The sequence below is a fragment of the Numenius arquata genome, chromosome 4 (genome assembly GCF_964106895.1).
Source record: "Numenius arquata chromosome 4, bNumArq3.hap1.1, whole genome shotgun sequence".
NCBI classification, from domain to species: domain Eukaryota; kingdom Metazoa; phylum Chordata; class Aves; order Charadriiformes; family Scolopacidae; genus Numenius; species Numenius arquata.
In genome coordinates, this window is record NC_133579.1 from 26201836 (window position 1) to 26223356 (window position 21521).

The 21521-nt window shown below is 40.2% G+C and overlaps 1 protein-coding gene across 1 annotated transcript; it reads right to left on the minus strand.

The window, feature by feature from the left end:
* Positions 1–4244: 4244 nt before the first annotated feature.
* FAM210A (family with sequence similarity 210 member A) lies at positions 4245–12695 on the minus strand. Its single transcript, XM_074146560.1, has 4 exons — positions 12588–12695; positions 10880–11352; positions 8598–8709; positions 4245–6184 (listed from the first exon to the last, which is right to left on the minus strand). Exons 2-4 carry the CDS (start codon positions 11326–11328, stop codon positions 5918–5920), a joined length of 828 nt encoding a protein of 275 aa, XP_074002661.1. The 5' UTR covers positions 11329–11352; positions 12588–12695; the 3' UTR covers positions 4245–5917.
* Between the last annotated feature and the right edge of the window lie 8826 nt (positions 12696–21521).

A 21521-nucleotide genomic window follows, 5' to 3' on the forward strand; every position in this document is an offset into this window, starting at 1 on the left:
GGACTGTGATTTTTGGCTCTAGGCCCTTCTTGGGGAGTGATTTCAACCCTGTTCCATGTTTGGGTTGTAACTTCTGCTTTAGCCCCACCTTGAACCATGAGCGCAGTGGTGGCCTCATATTCAGCTCCTGTCCAATATCAGGCCATGACTTTGTCTCTGGCACAATATTGGGTTATGACTTCAGCTCTGGTCCCTGCTCAGGAGGCTACTGCGGCTCCTACTCCTATTTAGGTCATGACTTCAACTCCAGACCCATCTTGGGCTGCGACTTTGGCTCTGGCCCCATTTCAAGCCACAAGTTTGGCTCTAGCCCCATATTGGTCTGTGATTTCAACCCTAATGCCGTCTTGAGCCACATCTTTGGCTCTGGCCCAGTCTCAGGCCATATCTTTGGCTCCAGCCCCTGCTTGGCTTGTTAATTTGTGCCTGGCCACATCTTGGGCTATGATTTTCACTCCAGCCAAAATCTTGGGCCATGGCTTCAGCTCTGGCCCCAGCTCTAGATGTGACTTCAGCTCCATTCCAACTTCAGGTTGTGATTTCAGCTCCAGACCACCTCTAGCCCCTGACTCAGGTCTGCCTGATACTGGATTGCTACTTCAGCTCCAGTGCCTGCTCAATCTGCGACTTTGGCTAGGGCCTGCTAGCAGGTTGTGAGTTTGACTCCAACCCCCATGTCGGTCTGCAGCTTCATCTCCGATGCTGTCTCCAGTCATGATTTTGGCTCTAGCCCAATATTGGGCTGTGACTTCAGCTCCTGCCCCATCTTGGGCAGTAAACTTAGGGTCTGGCACCATCCCTGGCCATGGCTTTGGCTCCAGCCCATCTTGAGTCATGACTTTGGCTCCAGCTGCATATTAGCTTGTGATGTCGGCTCCGGCCCCTGCTTGAGCTGTGACACTGGATCCAGTCTCACATTGGTTTGCAACTTCCACTCCAGACCCATCTTGGGCTATGATTGCAGCTCCAGCCTCTGCTCACATCATGACATCCACTCCAATCCCATCTTGAAGCAACAATTTTGGCACTGATCCCTGCTCTGATCCCAACATGTAATACAGCCCCACCTTAGTCTATGACTTCATCTCTGGCCTCATCTCAGTCTGTGAATTTGGCTTTGGACCCGTATTGGGTGGTGAATTCAGCTCCTGCCTTAGCTTGGGCTTCTATTCACCTCCAACCCAAATTCAGCTCTGGTCCATGCTCAGGCAGCTACTGCAGCTCTGGCCACTATTTGGGCTGCGACTTTGCCTCTGGTCCCTGTTCGTACTATTGCTTTGACTCCATTCCCATCTCAGACTGCTACTTGGACTCCAGAAATATCTCAGGTCACAATTTAGCTCCAGCCTAATACTGGGCTGTGCCAGCTCCATCTTGGTCAGTGATTTCAGCTCTGGACCAACTTTGGGCGGTGACTTTGGCTCTAGCCCAATCAGGGGCCCTGCTTTTGGCTCTGGCCCTGCTTGGACTTCCACTTCAGTACTGTCCCAATTTCAGGTCCACTCCCATCTCAGGTTGCGACTTCAGCGCCATCCCCATCTGGTGCTGCACCTTCTGCTCTGGTGCCATCTTGGGCTGCTACTTTGGCTGCAATCAGGTATTGGGCTGTTACTTTGGCTCCAGGCTTCTACTCAGGAGGCTGCTGCAGCTCTGGCCCCTAATCTGGGTCGTGACTTTGGCTCCAGCTCCATCTTGAGCCATGACTTTTTTGCTCTGGCCTGATAATGGGTCTTAGTCTCCAGCCCAGCATTGGGCCGTGACTTCAGCTCCGGCCACATCCATGTCTGCAACATTGTCTCCAGCCTGATATTGGGCCATGATTTCTGCTCCAGCCTCTGCTTGGACTTGCGTAACTACTCTGGCTCCTGCTCGGCCCTTCACTTCTGCTCTGGTGCTATCTTGGGCTGTGACTTTGGGTCATGCCTGGTACCAGACAGCAACTTTGGCTCTGGCCCATGCTCAGGCTGCAGCTTTGGCACTGGTGCCAAATCAACAAAGTCAAGCTTTGTCAAAGCTCAACTTTGTCAAGCTATTGGGATGAGACTTCAGTTTCTGCCCCCTATTAGGGAGCAATTTCAGCTCTGGTCCCAACTCGGGTTGCTATCTGGGCTCCAGCCCCACCTTCAGCTGTGACTGGCTCTGAACAGTGCTTGGGCTGAAACTGGCTCCTACCCCTGATTGGACCTTATCTTTGGCTCCAGTCCTCATTTGGGCATTATTTTGCCTCCAGCCCCATCTCAGGCTCATAATTTGCCTCCAACAGACTTTGCCTCTAGCTCTTGTTCAGGCTGCTACTTCAGCTCTCACATCACCTTGGGCCATGACTTTGGCTTGAACTCCTACTTAAATAGTCGCTTGGCTTGGGCCCTTACACTGGCTGCATCTTCAGCCCCATCTTGGACCACTACTTCTGCTCTGGCTTGTTTTATGGCTACTACTTTGGCTCTGGCTCAATCCTAGGATGCAATTCTGGCTCTAGCCCCATCTCAGGCTGTAACGTTGGCTCCAGGTCCTGCTTGGGTGCTACTTCAGCTTCTGCTTGGACTGCAACTTCATTTCCAGCCTTTGCTCTGGCAGGCACTCAGTGCCTTCACGTACGTACCTACACCAGAGGCAGACAATGCGATGCCCTGCAGTGGTGTTACGTGTGAGTCAGGGAGCAGGCAGAAATGGGTAAGTCACCAAAGTGGCAATTTCTCTCCTGCTTGTGTGGTCGCAGATGTCTTAGTGCTGGTCTCACCAGATTTCTGAAGGTTTTGCAAAGAGGTGGAGGCACTCATGCCCTCGAGGGCCTAAAGGGCAGGTAGAGGCCCTTTCCAGGGCAGTCCTTTCCCGTGAGGATTCTGAGCTGCCAGGGGAAGAAGGCAGCCCCTGCTAGCATTGACTGGAAGGTGCTCCTGGTCTTCTGCCTGGGCTTTTCACCTCACCAAGGACTCTTGGCACTCTGCTGGGGAGAGCTCAGGGAGCTCTGCTAGGCACTTTGCTCAGGTCACTTGTAGTCTGCCTCAGTGCCAGCTCCAGGTGCTGTGGCCAAACCTGGGCTTTCCCAGGCTCCTGCTCCTCTGTCCCTTCTGTGCTGCCTAAGACACCTACTCATGCTGCTCCACCTTGAGGGACACTGCTGCAACACAGGAGTGTGCCAACTGTGCTGGCTTGGGCACCAGTAAGAAGAGACCACATGTTGACCCCAGGCATCCTTTTGCTTGACCTAAGTGTTCAGCCTATGAGCACAGTCCATGTGCTCTGCTTCACTGGAGAGGGATGGACACTGGCTTCCAGACACAGTGACCCATCAGTAATGAGAACTGCACCCTAGAATTGTGGCAAGTGTGGAAATTAAGTTGTAAGAGAGATACAAAGATGAAAGTTAACTTTATCCTATAGTTAAAATTGCAGTGTAGCTGGCTACATGCTGGGCACTCAGTGGACTGACGTTGTTCATTCCCTGGGCGGCCCAGGAAGACCCCTGCTGGTCTCTGCGCTAATGAGGCAATGCATTGATTCCAGATGAGGCTGACTTGAGACAAGGTCACCAGTGCAACAAAGCATTTGACTAATTGCCACAAAAGCTCACCAGGTCAGATTTTCAGTCTTGAAGATTGCCTTTCCTACTCCGTGTAGATCAATCCATATAATTGTGTGCTTTGTTAATTGACATCCTGGCTGGAGGATGTGGCTGTTCCAGAAACTCCTCGAGGTTGTTCATGCTGTAAAACTGAGCTAACAGTACATTGATGAGACACTCGCCAACAGTCACTATAAGCAGGTCCTGCAGCTGCTAAAATGGTCACCCAGGACAGTCTACTGCACATAGTTAAGACAGGAGATCTTTTGTACTTAGAATTGGTAAGCGATGCATCATTTAAGTGCTGGAGTGGTCAAAGGCCAGCTGAATATGGGGAAGGGCAAGAGGACAGGGGTACCAAGAGGGTGTGTCTGTGTAATGAACAAGTTCTAACATGCCTGGGGGCTGCAGGCACATCCTTGGACACCAAGGTGCCCCTGTGCACACCCAGGCATGTGCAAAGAAGAGATGAGATGGATCCTGCGAGCTGCACTAAGAGGTTCCCACATCTGGCCCCAGACTGAGAAGATAACCATGCAGTATTACTGGGGCAGACTTCAGGGTTTGCAGGGTACTGCAGGACACAGGCAACACTTCCCATAAAAATGGAAAACTGGAACAAATGCCAACATGCGCAGGGGAAGAACACGCGCAAGGGGACAATAAGGAAATGTACATTAAAATAGAAAAGCATCTATTAACTCAAATCCTACAGTAGTGCTCATCTCAGCAGAAGAGTTCACAGAATTATTTTTTAATATTTATCAGAAACATGGCACTTTTTACATCTTCAGGGCACTGAATATACAATGATTATTCCTCACAACATCCCTGTGAGGTAAGCATTAGACTGCAGTTACTATCTGACATGTGGACAGAGGCAGAGAAGTATGTGATCAATCCTGCACAATCAAGTTAATGAAGTTCAACTCACTTAAACATGGAGAGGCCCTCAGTGACTTGACTGAAAACATAAGTGAGGCAGAGCTGATAAAGTATCAGCTATATTCTTTTACTCCAGCCAATTAAAATGCTCCGTGTCCAACTCTGTTGCTTCCCCATATTCCTCTGCAAAAACACGCCTCCGTTAAACCAGATACATAAGCAGAGAGTTACTACAAAGTGAGATCTGTAATAGAAATAGGAAAAAAACCACTTCAATTTAGCCTACATTTGAGTAAAACTATGACAGAAGTTTACCTGCCCAGTCAAACAGAAGAGTTTCTACTGTAGTCCTTTATGACATCTCTGAGACGGCATTTCAGCCTTCAGCTATGAATAAGTATTTGCTTGACCTAAGAAAATCTAGGGGAAAAAAAGTCTGGTATACTGTGATCACTGTCTCAGAAATTATGCTTATTTTAGTTAAATTGTTCAACTGAAGTCTGAGGGATTCCTGAACAGGAGGAGGAACTTTTGGGTTTAACTCTAACTTCGCATGTATTTAAAAAGCCCCTTAGTATACCAATTTCTCAAGTAAACTTCTCTTTCAGAATTTTTTTGTTCCGAAAATGAAATAGAACAGTTTTGTAAACTTTAACATTATAAAAAAGTCCTAGTTTTTAATATACAATATTGATTAATTTCATTTAATAACTTTCTACTGTAAATCAACTTTAGGAAACAAAGTATACTTGGCCGTATGGCTACTGTAATTAAATCATCTTCCTATAGCTCTCAGTTGAGATTTCTGAAGAGATACACTGTCCAAGAAAGAAGATTCATAGTCTCAACCTGTAAACTATCACAGCTCAGCTGAAGTCAACGTAGCCATCATAATTCATTCAGACTAAGTAGCTAATCCATTGATTTCTTCATGTGCAGTATCAGTGATAACGGTCTGTCTCCAAGTTGAGAGATGATCACGACTGAAGAGGCCTGGGTCCACATACTCTGAAAATCAAAATACATTGCCTTTCCTAGTAGAGATATCTTCATTTTCATTTAATGGAAGATTCAGTCTAACGGAACAATGACTGTGCATTATGATGGAAGAAGAATAAAGTAGCAGTTTTTGGAAGAAATCATCTTCATTGGGGGGGGGAATTAAAAAAAAAAAAAAAGAAGGAAGAGTGACTGTTAGCACTAACACCAATGGACACACAAATTTCTAATCTGAGATTCAACTTTTCCTTCTGTAAATTGAAATTTTGTCATCACCTCTCCCTCAGGGAACTTTAACCTTGTTGAATGTACACAATTTTTAAATCCACAGAGCAATTGTAGTCTCCAGACAAGGGGGAAAAAAAAAAAAAAAAAGGAAAAACAAAGCTCAGAAGTGCACTTTGTATATCCTGCCTCACAAAGGGTTAAAGTGCTAAGTTTGATATACCCAAAAATCAAGCATCTTCCCTAGTCCTTTATTTTTTTAAATGAAACTTTATCTTTGGTTTCTTGTATCTTCTCTGTAATTTTATCCTTTGTTTCCTCCATCTTCTCTGTAATTTTATCTTTTGTTTCCTCCATCTTCCCTGTAATTTTATCCTTTGTTTCCTCCATCCTATCTTGTAGATATTCCTTTACTGGTGGTGGTGTGGACATGTAGCCATTCTTACGTAGATATTTAACAGTGATGGACGTTCCTCCCAAAGTCACAGTATATCTGGCAGGAGTTGCAATCTTAAAAGAAACCAAAGAACACACCATATCAATAAAACAGGACAATTTTACCTAGCAAATGTATTTTTAATATTGAGAAATTATTTTGGCCAGTGTCAGATACTAAAAAGATCTTCTATTTATATGGAAATAAGCCAATTTACAGTGCATCCCCCAGAAAAGCATACCTTCTGCCTAAAGTATCCTTTTGACAAAACCAGCACAGGCATTAGATTTCCATTTTAAAAAAGAAACCCTCCCTGTGCATCTTGTGGGATGAGCATTACGCATCTCAGAATGCAATTCAGAACAGACAGTATATGAACATTGAGCCATATAAGCAAAGAGGAAATACTGACAAGAAAATATGCCTTAAATTGCAACTGAAATCATCTACCTGGACTTATGCAAAGCATTTGACATTGTCCCACATGACATCTTTGTCTCTAAATTGGAGAGACAAGGATTTGACAGATGGACCACTTGGTGGACAGAGAATTGGGTGGACAGCCACACTCAAAGAGTTGTGGTCAACAGCTCGATGTCCAAGTGGCAACCAGTAATGAGTGGCATTCCTCAGGGGTCAGTACTGGGACCAGTGCTGTTTAACATCTCTGTCGGTGACATGGACAGTAGGACTGAGTGTACCCTCAGCAAGTTTGCCAACGACATCAAGCTGTGTGGGTAAAGCTGACACACTGGAGGGAAGGATGCCATCCAGAGGGACCTGAACAGGCTCGAGAAGTTGGCCTGTGCAAACCTCATGAAGTTCAACAAGGCCAAGTACAAGGTCCTGTGCATGGGTCCCAGCAATCTCAAGCACAAATACAGGCTGGATTGAGAGCAGTCCTGAGAAGAAGGACTTGGAGGTGTTGGTTGATGAGAAGCTCAACATGAGCCAGCAATGTGCGCTTGCAGCCCAGAAAGCCAACCACATCCTGGGCTACATGAAAAGAAGTGTGGCCAGCAGGTTGAGGGAGGTGATTCTGCCCCTCTACTCTGCCCTGGTGAGATCCCACCTGGAGTACTGCATTCAGCTATGGTGCCCCCAACATAAGGACATGGACTTGTTGGAGCGAGTCCAGAGGAGGGCTGGAGCACCTCTCCTATGAACACAGGCTGAGGGAGTCGGGGTTGTTCAGCCTGGAGAAGAGAAGGCTCCCGGGAGACCTTATAGCAGCCTTCCAGTACCTAAAAGGGGCCTACAGGAGAGATGGGGTGGGACTCTTTATCAGGGGGTGTAGTGATAGGATGAGGAGTAATGGTTTTAAATTGGAAGAGGGGAGATTTAGATTAGATACCAGAAAGAAATTCTTTACTGTGAGGGTGGTGAGACACTGGAACAGGTTGCCCAGGGAAGTTGTGGATGCCCCTTCCCAGAAGTGTTCAAGGCCAGGTTGAATGGGGCTTTGAGTAACCTGGTATAGTGGAAGGTGTCCCTGCCCATGGCAGGAGAGTTGGAACTAGATGATCTTTAAGCTCCCTTCTAACTCTAACCATTCTATGATTCTATGAAATTCTAAAATTCACAAGAGTATAGGCATCTTTCTGTCCAAAACTAGGACCCACACATAAAGAACTAGAGCTAAAAGAGACCTTAAGAGGTCAGCTAATCCAAGACACAAACCAAGTTCGTTATTCTCGATACACTAACCTGTTCTTTCAGAACTTTAAAGATGAAGTCTGCTCCATTTTCCCTTTGCAACCTACTCTAATGCTTCCACATCTTGAATGTTTCTTCCAACACTGCCAGATCTCCCAGCTATAATAAAATCTTTATATTTAACCACATTTGTTTATTGGTCTCTTTTAGGCACAGGAAAAATTGGTAAGAGTAGTGTGTTCACATTTTGTTTGAGAAAATAACCCCTTTAAATAACAGATAAGAAGCACATCACATTTGGAAACAAAACAGATGAGTGGCATTTGAAGTGAATACAGTACTTTGGTTTTACATGGTCTGACATGTTTCAGGTTTCCCAAGCAATAGAGAGACCCAAACCTGAATGTAAATAATTGATTCAAATGGACAACAAAAGTACTTGTCAATGATGGAGAAACTAAGGTAGGAAAATAAACTAGCAAATCCTCTGAGATCAAAATAACTGTACTTTTATCCAGAAATCAAGAAGTATTTAGACTTTGTCCCTGTTAATTATGTCAGGGATAGAGAGGCATAACTTAATCGCAATTAAATCTCTGAAGGCAGACAATAGTTTTGCACCAAACAAAGAAGTTATTTTAGAAATATAGATTCCTTAAAGGAACACAAAGCCCATGTCAACCTGCATGTCACTATTTTTACTACAAAAATGAATGTGTTAACTATCAAAGAGAGAAAACAGCATTAATTCTTTCTGATGTAAACAAATAGACCCTGTTTAGCTCACCAGGCAAGATTTAGAGCTTATTTACAAACTATAATTATACTTACTTTATACAATGCATATGCAGTTAGTGCATTTCCACTCTGGGAATTTTTCAGGATGCTTACTATGCTGTCTGGTAAACCAATCAATTCTAGGAATGGAACAACATTCACTCCTCTATAAAAGAGAAAAAATTTGCAACCTGAATTGGGATCTGAAACCTGAACAGTGATTTACAGTACCATTTCCATTCTTCAACTCTATTATACAAACTTTGTAATTTGATAGCAAAGTATTTTTTTTTTTTCATCTAAGCAATATACTTACAGGATTTATATTTCTGTACGTATAGGCAAATTAATGTTTTCAGCATTCCAAGAGCTGACCCATTTATATTATCCCTGTCCAGCTGAGTAGCTACTAACTTACCTGTGTCCCAGTTTATTATGTTTGAAGCTAAGTAGACATAATGGTGGTAAGACAGCTACTCAGGCTCCAGTTGTGCAGGTCCAACTTCATGTTCTGTTTTGCATAAAATTACTTTTCTTTCTTTTTAAAATTTCAGACTAATCTGCGGCATGTACAGAAGCACAGAATCCACACTTCAGTGTCCTCTGTTCACTTTTAAAATGTATTAAATAAATGGAATATGGTGTAAGAAAATGAAGCAACATGTTATATGGACAAGACTACAGGGGCTTTGTGTCCAGTTATTCTATCTTGTCGATATAAGGTGGCAAGATGGGTGGAGGGAGCTCCTATCACAATTTCTTTCTATTTGAAAACCAGGGAAGCTAACATCAGCAGCAAAGAAAAAAAAGACAGCCTATCTTTCCATTACAGTAGAAAACTACATGCAGTTATAGAAGACCTGACTTTCCAATATTTAGAAATTATGTATTATTAATATCATTATCCATTTCTATCTAATATTTTAAGCATTCTTCTGTGCATATAATAGCTCTAGCATCAGGAACAACAACAGGCAGTAATTCACTAATAGTTACCAGAGCCTACAATCTGAAGGCCTCTCCCCAGAACAGAACATGGAGACCTAGTAAGATCTGAAAGACAGCATTAACCATGTTATTTCATAAACCACCATTGTTTAGTCTCGTATCATAAGCAGTCATTCTGAAAGTTATTTTTCCACTTCAAGAGGGTGCTGCTCCTGTGGCATGATAAACTGAAGCTTTGTTATAATTAGTTTCTATTTAAATATTTCAGTTGTTTTAATCTGTCAAATACTTATTTTAGCAGCTAACTTAAGTGTTTCAAGAAAAGTAATCTTCACTCAATCTGAAATGTCTAGATGTAAGCATCAACCTGGATTCATCCAAAGCAAAATATTTTTATAGCTCAAGACCTTTATTCCTCTGACATGAGCTAAATTTAGAATGACATTTGGATCTATAGCTCCTAGAAAGGGCAATTATGCCAGCTGGTTAGAGTAACTAAAACAAACACTTGTGTGGTAAGGCATTCTGATGTCAAAGCGCCATCCTTGCTGCCACAAACTGTTGTTGTTTCATGCTTTCTATTACTAAATGTAGAACACTAGCAATCCAGAGATAAACATTTGCACACATTTAGCAAACCATCTGCAGATAGATAAAACCTCTCTCATCTGAACTAGCAGCTCATAACCAATATATTAGGTTTTTTTTCTAATGAATGCCATTTTCCAGAACAGTAACTGGCACATGCTACAGCTGAAAGAAACTAAAATTAGAATACTTTTTATCTTTTTTTTTTAGCCACACAAATATTTAATTTCCAATTAAAAAGTCTGGCCTACAGCAGCAATTTTTTTAGTGCAAGGCAGGAAAGACAGGAAACAAATACAAAAGGAAAAGATAAGACATAGATTGTGAGGAGCTCAGAGTGAGGTGAGCGGCATGAAAGTCTAATGATGAGGGAGGACTGGGGAAGAAAGGGGAGGAAGTGATGAAATATCCCTCAAGTCCAACGGCAAAAAAAGAACAAGCCTATTAAGATCTCACCTAGCAATTCATAATCAGGATTCAAAATGACTGTCTTTACCTTGTGAGAGGTTACTAATAATTTCAATGCTGTTTATATTTTGGGGACACAAGCGTTCCTTCAAATGTTAGCAACATATCTGGTACACAGCAATAACTGCATAACAGTACGTATGTGACACTCTAATGAATCCTATATACTTTCAATATAAATCTTATGCTTCAGTTAAAAATGTAGCCTCACTTACCTATTACATGTATAGGCACTTTTTAACATGTAATAATGATTTATATGTCCTTTCACCTGTGAAAGTCAGTCTCAATTGAACAGCAGTATTAGGCATTGCAACAAAGTATCAACTTACTTCATGGCTGCATAGTAAAAGGATCCAAACCATACAGTGGAAGTGAGAAGATGCACTGGAATCATGACTTTTCCATACTGTTTAAATGTTTTCTTGAATCTCTGAACGAGACTAATTGATTTGTCTTGTAATGGATCAGGATCTGAAGAATCTGACACTACAGGGCTCTGCTTGGGTGTATCAGTGGCCGAAGTCAAAGGATTTCTTTCTTCGGGTACTTTGTGAGGAGTGTCTGCTGGCTGTGATGAAAAAGCACTTTTCTTTGAGGCAAGGCGTGCTGCACCTGCATGAAGACATCGTTTAGGAGGGTCCAGTGCCAAAATCACTTTGCATCCAACATTTGACAACACTGATGGTCCATTTAAGCACTGAAAGATACTAGCATGAGGAAAAACCAAACACGTCCCATGTGCCAGCTGAGATGCAGTATGTAATAGACTCCGTTGCATTTTGATGAAGTGTGGCTGAGGTTTCTACAGAGGGGAAACAGAGCAGAGGAAACAAATCACATTTCTATAATCTGATTTCTATTTGCTCCAATGCCACTTGAAACTCTCAAATTTTAAATTGCCTTTCATTCTTCTACTTTAAAAGGTTTTCCTTATCTTTGCATGGCAGAAATTGTTACCTCCTAGAATTAAGCAAATAATTTTAGATCACACTTCTTTAGCATTCTGAACTAAAACAGCTCCTTCACTTAACAGACTCTGCTCCTCACAGCTAAAATGCTCATGCTACTCTTTAAAAACATTTTTAGATACTTAGTGCTATCTACTGCTATTATCTGCATGATCTGGTGCACTTACTGGAAAGTTACCCTTGAAACTTCACTTCTAGTAGCAACTAATAGTTTGAGTGATACTTTGAGCCTGCATAAATGTAGTATGAACTCACTTAAGTGCAATTAAAATAAATTTTTGATGTCAATACATTCTTAGTTTTGGGATAATTTTTTATGTTCTATACTACTTTGAACTAAAAGTTCATACAGTAAAAAAAAAATCAATAATAATTATTAATAATCAATAGCCTTAATAGTAACAAACCTAACCATAACAGCTTGACAGTATATATCTGTTAGTAAGGGGGATGGTACTGTTGAATGTCATGTATTAACAGAAGCAAAACGGAACTTCAATTTCAGAAATACTACAATGCAAAAAATATTTTACAACTTTAGATAACCCAGTTAACTGTATGATTATGAATACAGAACAGTTACTCCTGAAAGTTCAAAAGAACCACTGAGAGATTTCCCACAAAAGAAGAGAGAAATTTTGCGTGGCATGTACAGATGTCAAGAAGTCACCCCCCCCCCCAAAAAGCATGCTTTGAACTACTGAATGAAAAATACTAACTCTCTTTCCCTTTATACGATTGCAAGTTACAGAACTGATTTTCCTCCCCTCCAAGAAAAGTGCCACCAATTGACTTTATGTAACAAATGCCAGTTAAGTCAGTTATACTTTCAAGTCCTTCTGATGCTTTTACATTTTCAATATCATCACAATTCTTGATCCAAACTAGAAATCATTAAAGTTTAACTGAAACTCCACTGTCATCTTCATGTCTACTTCCCCTTCACCTATAGCTGTAGATGCATTTCAATCAGGTGTTTTGATCACGAATTTGTCTAGGCTGCTGAAAAGTATCAGTACTTCATTACATAGGAAGAAGTTAAAAAAAAAAAAAATGAAGCCATACATACCCTTTACTACTTTCCAGATCTGCAACAAGAAAAGAATTATACGGTTTGTATCTTCCACTAGTTCCCCGCCTTTCAAATATATGTCTTGAACATATTGATGACTCTGCTAAAGTAGAAAAAAGGCACATTGAGAGAAATAGCAAGAACAGCAAACCAATATTATTAGGATTTTTGGTCAGCCTGAAACCTTGCTTACTGAAGAAGTTACTGGTATAAATTCCCCTTTGGATACTGACACACTAATGGGAGATTTTTTCTGAGTAACTTAGAAGTCCTTCAACTCTGAATTAGTGTTCCCTTCCAAGAAAGAAAAGTTTCATAACCCAAATGCATGTGTTGGAACACTCCTGCCTGTATGTATTCTAGGCACTTCTATGTTAACATTGTGTCTGAATTAATTACAGTTACTAGAATTAAAGTCTGATGTGGGGAAAATATCGCAGAAATGCTTTTGCAGGTCCCTGGGAACCTCCATCTTGCACGTTAAGCACAGACACCCACTTTTGTTGGACTCATACAAACAGGAGGTATTGCATCAACAGGGGAAAAAGGAACTTCAGTCTCCATGTAAGCAAGCAGTTACTCACTCCTGTTGAGTTATGAACAGTGGGAGACAAGAAGTACTGCTGCTTACAGAGCAGTAAATCAGCTACAGGTATTGCTGCTCAATGAGTCCAGCTCCTGTAAGAATTCACTGGAAGTAGCAACTGTTTGTGATATCTCTGGTTCTACAAGAAGTGGAGATTCTCGCTGATGACTTAGGTCCAAATGCAATTGCTTCTCAAAACAAAAAGTAGTGAAAACACTCAGCAAAACTCAAGTGGCAAATGACAGAGTGCCTTCTTAACAAGTACCTTACTGATTTATAGAAATTGTAACAACAAATTGGAAGAAGACAACTACATTGCTTGCCTACTGCCACTTACACTCCTTTCCTGAGTGACAACACTCTCCACAGAGGACTGTTTTCCCCTCTCACTAATAGTACACAACACTGAGCATCTGTCTTAAGTAGATTTTCACAATATCCAGCCAGCAGACTCAGCAAACAATACCTATCCATCTGCGGGAATTTGGGAGCTCTTGAGCTGGACTTCCACAGTTCATCTGTTTTCAGTGGATGATACCCTATTGAGAAACACCTGTTCCAAACAACCTTTGAAAAATGCCACCATACAGCATGGGAGAAACCATGCTCAGCACTCTGATTTTGGTTCCTTAATGTTATTTACAGGACTCTGCATTCCAACAGCCTCAGAAGGAGACACTTGTTCAGTTTCTTCTTGCTTCTGTACAGAATTATTTTCTGAATTTTCCCATTCTATATAGTGTATTTATAGTAGCATTTCTAGGTTTTGCTGTCCAGCACCTACTGACAGCACAAAAGTAACACTGTACCACATCTCTGATTCATTGCAACGGCTGCAGAACACTGGGGTATGAAATGGCTTCCAGGGAGCGGGAATTATCCTTAATGTGAAGAAGCAATGGGGTCCCTACTACATGCTCAACGCTCATCAGTCAATAGGTACCAAAGTTGTGATTCATAAATGAATTTCAAGGCCTCTGCTCACAGTTAGGTGCACCATAAAGACTTAAAAATAGAATGTCACCGATGGCTTTAAAGCAGGGGAACCACCGGGGCCACTGACAAGACCTGCCACACCACTTTTTTTGTTCCTGTATCCTCAAATGTACTTGGAACCCTTCAACTAAAGGGTTTTTCTCCATGATGCAAAACCGGCTGGTCAAAGGGAAGGTTCTCTAACCCTCTACAGTAGATCCTGAAAAGGTCCTGAACCTTGTAAGCACAGATGATGGTATGGCTCTAGCTAATATTCTGTGAAACAGCTTACTTTTTGCTTTTCCACTTTTAAAAAAAGCTTTTCGCTAGATGCTTGATATATAAGAAAAGGCTTAGATATGATAATGCTTATATTTGAGACAATAAAAGAAAACAGGTTTGGAATAAGGTTGGAATCTTCCTAATGATCCTACTGTGTTTCATAGATAGGTGCTTTATTTTACTTATCTAAATGAACAAAGGAGAGACTTTTAAAGTGTCAGTAAGTTGGGGATTACACTACTATCCAGCAGCACTACAAGAATAAACGAGACAAGTATTATAATGGTAACAGCAGGATGTATAAAAGGCAATATAACAGATTAATATAGCATACACCTCGTAAATAGATTTTAAATAAATTAGTATTGTTAAAGGTGTGATGGGTGCAGCCGCTCAACTGTATTATTTCAGTTACTTGGCTCAGCATTGCAAACGTCTTAAGCAGGACCGACAACTCAAAGCACACAATAAATGTAGTTGGAGGTCCAAAGAAATAGGAAAGTAGTTGTTTCATCCCTCTAAAACACAAGATAAATACAGAGAAATCTGTCCTTTAATATGCAATTAGTGAAAGGAAGTTTCGTACCCTGTGCACTCAACAGGCAGCAGGAGAAAGTGTGTCAGCCTATGGATATGAGAGACAATTTTATTCTCCAAGTATAATACTTAAAGAAATTACTGGAGCTATATAACCACAATTGCCCTTGTAACTTTGGGTTGTTAAAACCACGCAGATCATAAGGAAGTCTGGACAGAAACCTAAATGTTATCCACAATTGCACCTAGTGACTTTTGAAAAGTTGTTTCTTCATTTTAGTGCATTTCATTTTTTTCACGCCGTTGCATGATGCTGCAAAAGCACAGAAAAGGACAGAAGCTAGAACCTTCAGATATCAATGTAGAAAAGCAGCTGGTCTGCAGCACAAGAATTTTGCGGCAGCTGGGGGCAGAAGGTGTTTTAAAGTATCTTCAATTTCTACATTAGCTTTCTCTTAAAAATGTCATGAGGAAAAAAATAAATATGGCGATGTCTAAGGACAAATATAGCTGTTCTCTGCTATAAGAATCTCATGTGGTCAGTGACTGAATAGAAGCTATACTATGAAATGACACACAAACACTTCTGGGATAAGGTCTCCTCTTCAGTGCTGTCATGTTCTGGCTAACTATTTAGTAGTATCTCCAGCTGGCTGTAAACTGAGCTGAAGAGATCTTGGCTGTTCAGGACATACTCCTGGTTGGGATTCTTGAATATCCATTTAGTTCCTGAAGGCACGTCTGTCTCATGGCAAGAGATTAACAAGCCCTCAGACATAAAGGGAGTGCTCTAGTGGCCTCTTGAGGAAAAACATAGATCAGCTTCTCATTACAATGTTAGAGGTTTTGTTTAGCAAGCTTTTGTACTTCTGTTATAATTAAGATCAGCTTTGGCATAAACCTGATGTACTGCAGGAGCACACTCTCTCTTGCATTTGTTCTGCTAAACATTTACCTTCCAGTGATTACTAGGAAGTAGAGATTAGACTTGCTTTTGTTACTGAGGACAACGAAAGTTCAGGATCTTTTAAGATCACAGAGTTGGTCTGTGTGACTACCCCAAATTCATGGGTTTGTGATAACACATGCAGAAAAGAAGGGGGAGATCATTGGAAAACACAGAAGTAGCAAGCCAGGCCAATATAGGTACAGCAAAGACTGCTGTGGATATCTGCTGTAGGAAAGAGAAATCATGCCAGAGATGCTGTTAGATGAAACTTTTCATCTGGATAATTTATATAAAAAGAGTTATCCTGTTACAACTAACTTTTTCTGAGCTACCAGAGAAATTAAAATACAAGAATGGGGATGGATATAAGATGGCAAAAGCTTTAGTGTAAGTTCTTTTGTAAAAGAGGTCAGAAAGCACTTGAGGGAATTGCGGGTATACTATACGTAGACTACACTGATCTATTTTCTCAGCTCTACCAGAAATGCTCCAAACACAATATGTAAATATGGATGAATTTAAAGCATTTTTTCTTGTTTTTTTAATGTTTAAAAAAACCACATTAATTATACCACAAGAGAGTTTCCAATGAAAATCCATGAGCTTTTTTTCTCCACTCCCGAGGCACCTTTCTATGAAACCAGAGAATTAATTTATATTCTTGTCACTTTCATTGTCAAATCAAGCAAACTTTGAGGGTTGTATTGTATATACAGAAGAATTTTAAAAGGACACAAACCAAACTTTCAGAAATCCTTTCCAGCTCACCTTTCAGATTGCTTAAAAAGCAAATGTACAGAGATGTCATCCAAACAGCTCAATTTAATATACTGCTTACATGTTTGCTAAACATAACTTAAAAAAAAACAAAAAAACCAAAACTTTTTCAGATTTAAATTGTTCTTTTAAAGAACATATTGATGGTTTTTTGTTGTTTTTTTTTTTTTTTTTTTAAAAAAAGCATCTAGCCAAGCTAATAAACCAAAATAAGAAAAACACAATGAAAGAGATAATATATATGGGTTGCCTAAAAAGCTGGGAACACATTTAAAATCATTGTAATAAGAATGCAATACATGTTTTTCCTAAACTCAACGTAAAATATAACTATAGACCTTTTGGCAACTGCAATGGTTCAGCATAGCATGCAGTCACTATCCATGGACACCAAAATGGCTGTGTATAGGGACCTTTTATTCTTTGTATTAGTACTTTTAGAGTGTATGAATGAGCATTTAGAATTTGTATTTTGACCTTTACTACTTTTGCAGTGTCCCTGACACAATCTGTTATTTATTCTAAACTAAGAAACTCCATTATAACTTGAAGCTTGGGCATCGCTAGCTGTTTAATCTTCTCTACCACTTAGGGCTGTCTAGAATATATATATATATATATATATAACACCACAGTTTAGGATAAAGGGAGGAATGCAAAATAAGTCATAGTGAAATTTATTAAGATCATGGTAAAAAAATCATCATGTTGAAACAAATGAAAAAGTAAACTCTTGTAGACAAATTACCTTAAAACCATAGCCCCCTCCAATCTCCATCATGTCTAATCTCTATAATATCTTCACTTCGTAAATGCTATGCTATAATTTTTAAATTGATCACATTACTACAGTTCAATACAGATATAAGTGGAGACAGTCACTTCTTAACCCTTATTTTATCTAAACTACTCTTGTTCTTGGTTAAACAAACTTAGTGTAAGTCCACAAAGTAGAATAAACCCTCACAGGTACTTACACAGCAGTCTTCACTACTACAATCCTCTGCGCCTTAAGTATTAGAAAGCACAACAAAAAGTAGCTTTAGGAAGAATAAAAGTTCTTGTACACATTTATAAAGTCTGAATATTGGATTCAGAAGGCAAATAAAGCAGGAGAACCTAATGCAATGACTATGTGTTGAGTTCTGGAATGCTAAACAGGAGGCTCAACAGCAGATCTGCATCCAGTCAATATGACAGTGGTATCCTGATTTTGCCTCCGTGTTGTAAGGCATTAGATCTTAAGCTTGCATGCAGCTAAGCATTATATAGAAGTGTGAATGTCCTCTCTCTAATTCTTCTAAAAGAAAGTATCACAATCATTTGTAGTACCTTTCTGCTGTTCAGAACTATGTTTTTAATAACTGGTGTCATTCCATCTTTTAACTCCGTTTTCCTGCTTCACAGTGCTGAACAGCTACATTGGGTTCCTTTGTTCAGAAGTTCCATTCTGCCCTCTACTGAATTTTTACATAAGTACAGCTCTTATACTACGAAAGTCCCTACTCTCCACGATTCCTTCCAACAAGTATAAATTTGCTGGATCACCTTCTGTGTTGGTTCCAGAGCCTCACAAAATAACAGACCCATGTAAAGGGAAGGGGGAACTGCCCTGCCTTTTAAAGTGCCATCAGATTTGATTTTTTTGGTCCATTTGTCACTCTACAGACACATCTCTGCAATAAGCAAGTTAGAGATGCTATGCTTTAAGATGTTAACTAAGCTTAAAAATAGGTACATACATCTATGCTAAAAATGTTAAAAAGCCCTTTGTTAGTTCAAAGTAGGGATTGTACTCATCTGCTTATCATTTTGCCCTTTGGCATATTGCTTGTCACTTTAAGCTGATGATCAAAATAAGATCTAATTCTCTCTCCTTTCTATTCCACTCTTAGGTAGTAACTTTCCCAAGCAACCCCAATAGCCTCTTTTGCCCTTGTATCTCCCAATATATCATTAGTTCATTCCCCTCAAAACACTTGAGTTTTTCTGTCAAAGGGCTTTCAACCAGAGGGCCATTATCATGGAGGGGTGTGTGTGCACACATGGTGATGCAGTTTACAAAGCACTGAGAAGTTTCTACTAAATAACTAAAAGGGGCTGCAAAAGGTAATTCACATAAGCAAGCCTCACGTCAGCAGTTTCCTGCATATGGTTTTGAACTCCCTCAGTACAAAACCCACAAATGAACTGCTGAGGGGTTAGATGTTAGAACCCAACCAAATAAATACACAGATCAGTTTTCTACACTTCACTGAAACACTGCTTGAGAACCTTTTAGGATCTCCCCTCTTGACAGTTCACTTAACTTTTAATTGGCAGATACCTCGCTTCTTTCAACTTTCACTGAGCATCTCAAGAGTTCTGACTCTACATTTTAACATGCACTGTTAAAATGCATGTTAACATTTCTAATGTTAACATGACTATTAGGTCTATATTCAGGGTTCAGGTATTTTTTTTATGAATTTCTGCTATCTCTCTTTAGAGTTCAGAGCTGCTGTGCACATCTCTCTTCACTAAAAGAGTCATCAATAACGGTCAAAAGGTTGCAGACAACACTGAACTCCAGCTTGCTTAAGACTTCCTGCTATTGGCTAGTAGCCAAGCTCAATTTGTAATTCATAATCTTTCTGGTCACTCAGGACTTAGCTGAGTGACATATAAAATTTATATTGTAATAATTAATAATATTATAAAATATTATAACACTTAATCTAAACAGCCCTTGGAGTTATAATCCAATATTTATTCCTGAAAGGTTTAATAAAACAACTGGAGACATGCTACAGATACTGTTACTTTCACCAAAGCAAATGGTGCCAACCCAAATAAAGTTCAGGCTTTTTGAACAGACCATAGAATAAGAGCTTTGAATACAAATACTTTCTCCTGACTAATTATAAGAGGCATTTATTAGGAATACGCTTAAACTTAGTTCTTAGCATCAACTTTGTACAGCCTTCTGCCTCATCTTGCATCGTGACTACCAGAACTGTCTCTTTTTTAGCCTTGATAAATGCCATTTTTTTGCCACCTTGGACGTTTGCAGGTCTTGTCTCATTATTCTGTGCCTCTTCGCTCCAAAACCCAATCATCATCAAAACCATTGCCTGTAATAATATTTTAAATGCAAGTCATATTATGTAACAATTTTACAAAACACTTAAAACAACAACCTGTAACAAGTCTTCTAGCCATCAAATTCACCCAAAGTGCTTCTAAGACTTTCAAAAAAACATGAAGGAAAAACTCTGAAGCCTTACAATTAGAAACCAAGTAGGAATACATGTAAACCAGCCCTAAACTGGAAAAAAAAAACCCCAAACTCAGCTTCAAATTCAAGAACAGAATTCACAGCCAAAGCATTATGTTCAAGATTTTTTTCTTTTATTCTCTCACCACATTTATTTCACAAACACTGAAAAGCTGTTATTTTTCCCAACAAAAAATACAGAGCGTTCATCTTTCAGCCGATTACTGTTGGCAGACATTCACTTCCAGTATAAATCTTTTCTAAAATATTCGAAGTAAGTGTTGAATTCTCCGTTGTGAATTCAAACTTGTCCATATGGGGAAATATGTGTAGTATCAATCAGAATATCTTGAAAAATTATGTGTGAAGAGGCTGATCATAACATTTACAGAACACACACATGCTCAAAACCACACTCTTCATCTAATTTTTAGTAAATGCTATTCCCCACATCTCTGCAAATGAGTGTGAACTGTTCTTATGAAAGAAGTATTATTTTTATTAAGGTCTTGATACTTTCTTTCCCACTATTCAATTTAATGCCTTACACATTACCTTCTGCATAGACAACATAACTACTAAAGTTTCCAGCCATGCAAACAACAAAATTACACTAGCTACAAGTGTCAAAAGGGGCATCAGACTCACAGAGCTGCATTTTTACACCAGAAGGAACTCTGATGGGACTTCAGCAATAGGACCCAAATAATGCTCCTGCTCACAGTCTGAAGTAGCAGATTTGCTACATTGATGTGTTCAGAGTGAGAAAGGAATCCTGTGACTGCAACACTGCAACCTTTGAAAGCACACTGCATTCTATGAGATGTGATCAACGAAGCCCAACGCTTGTGTTTCAGCACAGAAACATCCCTCCATCAGGAAGTACTATCCTATGGCCTGAGACAGCAGGAAGCAAAAGAGACCACCTAAATTTAACATCAGCAAAATTGGCTTTTAAATCCACAAAATGTTAAGAGCAAATAGTTAACTGACCGGCAAACATTGGGGCTAAGCACTACCCGTTACAGTTAAAAGGTAAGTGCCCTCACGTTCTATTCCACTCTTCCATCAGCCAGTTTTGGAAGAGACTTCTAGAACTGTGGTAAAGCCACTCACGTATTTTTATTTAGTACCAACAAAATCCATCCATTTGAAAAAACTACTGCTGTATTTTATAATTTCTTCATGAGCACCTGACTCTATTAACCCCCAGTCCCTTCCCTCATGCCGCTCCACAGGGACAGACCCACACAAGCCCTAGAGAGCTGTAGGGATCATCTGCTACAATGCTCTACAAAGCCACAACCACAGCCACGCAACCTCTTGTTTTGTTTATGTAAGAACTGTTACACATGGTCAAGGTCAGTTTTTGCACAAGATCAAATAGTAAATCCATGGAATTAAAATTTAGAGCCCAGCTAAGTGGCACTATCATTTTCTGATGTGCACAGAGTAAGACGTAGTTTTACCATTCAGATGTCTTTGTTTAGAAGGAGCAGTGTCATGTCTGGAAACATAACAAGAAATTTTCATTTTTTTGTTGACTCATAGAACGGGTAGATAGTTTGA

Coding starts and splice junctions, on each gene's coding strand:
- FAM210A (XM_074146560.1), bottom strand. CDS start 11,328: ATGCAACGGAGTCTATTACATACTGCATCTCAGCTGGCACATGGGACG. Junction 8,710..10,879: donor TTTTACTATGCAGCCATGAA/GTAAGTTGATAC, acceptor TCTCTTTTATAG/AGGAGTGAATGTTGTTCCAT. Junction 6,185..8,597: donor CTGCATATGCATTGTATAAA/GTAAGTATAATT, acceptor GTTTCTTTTAAG/ATTGCAACTCCTGCCAGATA.